The sequence below is a fragment of the Coregonus lavaretus genome (assembly GCF_964263955.1).
Source record: "Coregonus lavaretus genome assembly, contig: HAP1_SCAFFOLD_520, whole genome shotgun sequence".
Taxonomy (NCBI): domain Eukaryota; kingdom Metazoa; phylum Chordata; class Actinopteri; order Salmoniformes; family Salmonidae; genus Coregonus; species Coregonus lavaretus.
Window position 1 is genome coordinate 289,532 of NW_028162731.1, and position 6,740 is coordinate 296,271.

Consider the following 6,740-nt stretch of genomic DNA (forward strand, 5'->3'; position numbering starts at 1 on the left):
AAATAGACAAATAACAAAAAAAACTGCTATTTACACGAGGACAAGACAGAAAACACGACTGCACTGCTACGCCATCTTGCATACAACCTGGTGCGTGTTCGGGAGGGGGATGAGTGGAAGACAGCATTATGAATACCTGGTGATGCCCTACGGTTTGATGAATGCTCCATCCGTCTTCCAGTCCTTTGTGAACAAGGTGTTTCGGGACATGCTTGGTCGCGGTGTGGTGGTCTACATCGATGACATCCTGGTGTATTCTGCTACGCGCGCCGAGCATGTGTCCCTGGTTCACAAAGTGCTGGCCCGATTGTTGGAAAGTGACCTTTATGCCAAGGCAGAGAAGTGTATGTTTTTCCAGCAGTCCGTCTCCTTCCTCGGATACCGCATTACCACCTCAGTTGTGGAGATGGCATTTCAGCTGTGCGTAATTGGCCAACTCCAACCACGGTTAAGGAGGTGCAGCGCTTCCTTGGCTTCGCCAACTACTATCGTAGGTTTATCTGGGGCTTTGGCAAAGTCGCAGCTCCCATTACATCCCTGTTGAAGGGTGGGCCGTCCCGGCTCCGCTGATCTGCTGAGGCTGACCTGGCCTTCAGCAAACTGCGGGGTCTGTTCACCTCAGCCCCAGTACTGGCCCACCCCGATCCATCTCTACCTTTCGTAGTGGAGGTGGATGTGTCCGAGGTAGGGATAGGCGCTGTCCTATATCAACGCTTGGGCACGCCAACCAAGCTCCGCCCCTGTGCCTACTTCTCTAGAAGCTCAGCCCGGCGGAGCAGAACTACGACGTTGGTGATCGGGAGCTGTTGGCTGTTGTCCGAGCTTCGACCGTGTGGAGGCATTGGCTCGAAGAAGAGAAACACCCTTTCCTCGTCTGGACGGACCACCGTAACCTGGAGTACATCCGGACAGCGAGAAGGCTGAATCCTCGCCAGGCCAGGTGGGCCCTATTCTTCACCCGGTTTGATTTTACACTGTCATACATTCCGGGTACGAAGAACGTGAAGGCAGACACGCACTGTCCCGGCTGTATGACAGCCGGAGAGGCCCAGAGGAGAGGCCCAGAGACAACACCCCCATACTCCCGGCCTCCTGCATTGTGGCTCCGGTAGTATGGGCGATGGAAGCGGACATAGAGCAGGCATTATGCACAGATCCATCTCCACCTCAGTGTCCAGCTGGAATGCGGTACGTGCCTGCTCTTATCCGTGATCGTCTGATCTTCTGGGCACACAAGTCACCCTCCTCTGGGTACACAGGTATCGGTCGTACAGTGCGCTGCCTGATCGGAAAGTACTGGTGGCTTACCTTGGCTAAGGACGTGAGGGTGTACGTCTCCTCCTGCTCGGTGTGCGGCCAGAGTAAGGCACCTAGACACCTCCCAGCGGGTAAGTTACAACCTTTACCATTTCCACAACGACCATGGTCTCACCTCAGTGTTGATTTCTTGACAATCTTCCCCTCTCCCAAGGTAACACCACCATCCTGGTCGTTGTGGACTGCTTTTCCTAGTCCTGCCGCCTCCTTCCTCTGCCCGGTCTCCCCACGGCCCTGCAGACTGCGGAGGCCCTGTTTACTCACGTCTTCCGGCACTACGGGGTGCCAGAGGATATAGTGTCCGACCGAGGTCCCCAGTTCATGTCCAAGGTTTGGAAGGCATCATGGAACGTCTGGGGGTCTCGGTCAGCCTGACCTCTGGGTTCCACCCTGAGGGCAGGTGGAACGGGTAAATCAGGATGTGGGTAGGTTCCTGCGGTCCTACTGCCAGGACCGGCCGAGGGAGTGGTCGGTGTTCTTGCCTAGGGCAGAATATGCCCAGAACTCTCTCCGCCACTCCTCTACTAACCTAACGCCATTCCAATGTGTTTTAGGTTACCAACCGGTTCTGGCACCGTGGCACCAGAGCCAGACCGAGGCTCCTGAGGTGGATGACTGGTTTCGGCGCGCGGAGGAGACATGGGACGCTGCCCACGTTCACCTCCAGCGCGCCGTACGTCGTCAGAAGGCCATCGCTGACCGTCACCGCTGTGAGGCCCCGGTCTTCGTACCGGGGGATCGGGTCTGGCTCTCGACCCAGAATCTGCCCCTCCACCTGCCCTGCCGGAAGCTGAGCCCGCGGTTTGCGGGTCCGTTCAAAGTCCTGAGGAGAATCAACGACGTAACTTATAGGTTATTACTTCCCCCTGATTACCGTATTAACCCCTCGTTTCATGTGTCTCTCCTCAGGCCGGTGGTGGTTGGTCCGCTCCAGGAGTCTGAGGTGCGGGTGGTTCCTCCACCTCCTCTGGACATCGAGGGGGCCCCGTCGTACTCTGTCTGTTCCATCCTGGATTCGAGGTGTCGGGTGGGTGGCCTTCAGTACCTTGTGGAGTGGGAGGGGTACGGTCCGGAGGAACGGTGCTGGGTCCCAGTGAGGGATATCCTCGATCTCTCCGTGTTGCGGGATTTCCACCGTCGCCATCCGGCTCGCCCTGCTCCGCGACCTCCTGTCCGTCCCCGAGGCCGGGGTCTGCGTGCTGCTGGAGCTGCACGTCAAGGGGAGGGTACTGTCACGACTTCCGCCGAGGCTGCCTCCCCTCCTTGTTCGGGCAGGCTTCGGCGTTCATCGTCACTGGCTTACTAGCCACTGCCGCTCCATTATTCATCACTCCATTTGTCTTATCTTGTCAATCACACACACCTGGTTCTTATCCCCTCATTAGTCTGTGTATAAGTGTTCCCTCTGCCCCCCTTCTCTTTGTGGGTAATTGTTTATTTGTGAGAGTAGTGTAGCTCGTACCTTATTATTGCCGGGGTAGATATTTCCCCTGTGCCTGTTATTGTTGGAGCTACCTTTACCTTGTATTTCCAGGGTAGATTTTCCCCTGTGCCTGTTTCGCTTGTCGCTATCCAGCGCTATTTGTGTACGACGGAATAAACTGATGACTGGTGAATACCCTCCTGCGCCTGCCTCCTTCTATCACACTGATCACAAATGTAGTGTCTTGTCAACAATGAAATCATAGTTTTCACCAAAATAAGTATATTTTTATACCTTATTCTTATTCCACCGTACTTTTTACTGAGTGCATTCTGAAAATATTTTAGAGCCTTACTCTAAAATGGTTTAAATAAATCAATTTCCTCATCAATCTACACACAATACCCCATAATGACAAAGCAAAAACAGGTTTTTGGAAATGTAAGCAAATGTATAAAAAATTCCCCGGAAATATCACATTTACATAAGTATTCAGACCCTTTACTCAGTACTTTGTTAAAGCACATTTGGCAGCGATTACAGCCTTCAGTATTATTGGATATGACGCTACAAGCTAGGCACACCTTTATTTTGGAAGTTTATCCCATTCTTCTCTGCAGATCCTCTCAAGCGCTGTCAGGTTTGATGGGGAGCGTCGCTGCACAGCTATTTTCAGGTCTCTCCAGAGATGTTCGATCAGGTTCAAGTCCAGGCTCTGGCTGGGCTACTCAGAGACTTGTCCAGAAGCCACTCCTGCGTTATCGTTGGCTGTGTGCTTAGGGTCGTTGTCCTGTTGGAAGGTGAACCTTCGCCCCAGTCTTAGGTCCTGAGAGCTCTAAAACAGGTTTTCATCACTCTGTACTTTGCTCTGTTCATCTTTCCCTCGATCCTGAATAGTCTCCTAGTGCCTGCCGCTGATCAACATCCCCACAGCATGATGCTGCCACCACCATGTTTCACCATAGGGATGGTGCCAGTTTTCCTCCAGACGTGATGCATCGCATTCAGGCCAAAGAGTTCAATCTTGGTTTCATCAGACCAGAGAATCTTGTTTCTCATGGCCCGTAGCCCTGCATGGCATCGACTGTGCCACAAAAGCATGCCGAAGTGGCAAAGTCGATATCCACGTTTTTAAACAAAGTTATTATTTATGGTCGTAAGCATTATTTAGAGGTAATTCTATGAGGGGGGAGGGTGTGTACTTTCTTTTTATAGTACAAGGGGAGGGTCATGTGAAAATATTCCCAGTACATTTTGAATTGTCCCTAATTACTTAAAGTGCTTTTGAGATCATTGATCGATACAACTGAACTGAACTGGAAATCACATTTCATAGTCACTTTTATCAGAGAAAAATCAGAAAACCCACAAGAAATTGAAAATATAACATCAAGGGGTTATTGGGTCAGAATATAGTGTGGTTGTTCTGATGTCTGACAAATAGTATTTGTCCCCATGATGTAACTGAGAAATAGTCTCCCTCAACTATAAGAAGTATGGTTCATAATTCAGTTCAGATGGACATTTTTACAAGTCTACGGGATGTTCCTATGGAATGGCACAATTCATTTTGATTGCATGTGCTATAAGCGGGTACACCATGAAGTTATACCCTCTCATCAACTTTCTTACTGTCAGCTTTCCTCCACACTGACTAGCTGACCTGTGGTGTGCTGTCATGTCTCCTGAGGTTGTGGATTATGGTCCAAACTGAGCACTGACATCACCCAAAACAGTTAGTCTTACACAGTTATCCTGCTTCCCATGTAAAATAGCCTTTGAGTGACCAAATCATCACCCATACTATATTTTCTCCATTAAAATCCTCAGTTGAGAAAATGTACCTTTTCTCTCATGTCTAACTATCAGTAAGAATGGACAGGCTAGGTGGCCATAGCAACATCCAATCCTGTCATACATTATATCATGCTTTCACAAATGATTTGTTTATCACACCATTTGTTCATTTCTGTGCTCACATGCGTGTGTGTGTGTGTGTGTAGAGACGCTGGGGAAGGGAGTGTCTGTCAGTCTTTCAGGGATAAATAGAGAGGCAGATCTCAGAGTTTGTCAGAAGGTTGACCTGACAGGGTCACACACAGGACCAAGCAGGAGCAGGACCTCAGTATTTTGACCCTTTATTACAAATGGAGGAACAGGAAGATGTTCAATACTGTTTTCAAGACAGAAACTCTTCTTGCAGAAAGGCTTTGCTATCGACATCTATCTACATAACACTGTACATCTTCTCATTGATTTCAGCAGTTACAGCATTTTTGAACATACTGGTGATCATCTCCATCTCTCACTTCAAGCAGCTCCACACTCCAACCAACCTGCTCATCCTCTCTCTGGCTGTGGCAGATCTCCTGGTGGGACTGATTGTGATACCAGTAACGACTGTAGCATTTACGGAACCATGCTGGGATTTTGGGGAATATTTCTGTGGGTTTCAATTCTACATTTCTTATTTTTGTACTTCTTTATCTCTGGGCAATTTGGTCTTGATATCTATTGACCGTTATGTTGCTGTGTGTGATCCCTTATTGTACCACTCTAAAATAACAATAACAAGAATGATGTATTGTATATCCATTACCTGGTGTTGTTGTATGATATACGATGCTGCTATTGTCAAAAACTTTGTAAATGTACAGGTACCCAGTAGGTGTTTGAAAGAATGTTTTATTGTAGAAGAATTCAATTGGGTAAAAATAGTTTGCCTTGTATTTTCAATGTTTGTCCCGTGCTCTATTATTATAACACTTTATTTGAAAATATTTGTGGTGGCCAGATCACAGGCCAGAAAGGTATTTTCAAAAGAGGCTGCCAGTGTGCCTGGTGTTAAAACTGTACAGGCAAATAAGTCAGAGAGAAAAGCAGCAAAAACTCTAGCTATTGTTATTTTCAACTATCTCATTTGTTGGATTCCATTTTTGTTTATAAATCTTTTTGTGTGTGTGTGTGACAGTTTATCATTGATCACCGGCTTTCTGCCACTTGTTAATTCCGTTATCAATCCAATAATTTATGCTTTCTTTTATCCATGGTTTAAAGTAACAGCTAAACGTATTTTAACTCTGAAGTTAAGGCATGCATAGCTCCTACGTTTTTTTATTCCCTAGTTTGACATAGTTATGTTATACTGTTTTGTTGTAATTGCTTCTTTCATGTAACAATACACTGACATTATTCATCTCAGTGTTGTCATCATAGATACATCTGGTGGTGATACAGAATGATTTGGCTGGATTGGAATGGAATGACTTGGAGAAGGTATAAGAAGGCATAAGCTTGTTTTATAAAAAACATTGCAGTCATTTAGGGTTTTAAATTCCAAATACCAAAGTCTGTGGTTGTTCCATGTTATTTAATGATAAAAAGTAAGTATTCTGATAGTACATTCCGAGGACGTCAAGATTCATTCTATATGTTGTTTAACATCACCCTCTAGTGGCTCAATTGGGACACAATGCCTTCATCAAGTGTGGTAAAGTTGAAATGTACAACAACAGTTGTTTCTAAATGTGTGAATAACTAATTAAAACAAATGTGTGTGTAATGATAAATTATGACGAAAATATTTACTTTTTAAAGTTGCAATATGTAACTTTTTAGGTGACCCGTCCAAATTCACATAGAAATATGAGTTATAGAGCTGTCATTCTCATTGAAAGCAGGTCTAAGAAGCGGTAGATCTGTTCTATGTAAGCTATTACTATGTTTCCCATTATTAAGTTTAGTTTTGTACTCCTTGGCTGCGTTGCCGACGGCTGTGTAGATGGCTGAGTTAACTTCTTTAGAGCCTGTACCATGTACAAATCATTTTTGGATTTGACATCAAATGTTTAATATGAGGCGACATTATAGAATGCCACCTTTTATTTGAGGGTATTTTCATACATAAATTAGAACACCTTATGTATCTAGTCCCCCCATTTGAAAAAGTCATAAGAATTTGGACAACTTCACTTGTGATGTATTGAAGGGAGTAACCCTT

The 6,740-nt window shown here is 46.3% G+C and overlaps 1 protein-coding gene across 1 annotated transcript; it reads left to right on the forward strand.

Annotated features, from left to right (window-relative positions):
* Positions 1-4,887: 4,887 nt before the first annotated feature.
* LOC311118950 (trace amine-associated receptor 13c-like) lies at positions 4,888-5,841 on the forward strand (the record flags this gene model as incomplete). Its single annotated transcript, XM_084193700.1, has 1 exon — positions 4,888-5,841. The coding sequence occupies one exon, from the start codon at positions 4,888-4,890 to the stop codon at positions 5,839-5,841; it is 954 nt and encodes a 317-aa protein (XP_084049826.1).
* Between the last annotated feature and the right edge of the window lie 899 nt (positions 5,842-6,740).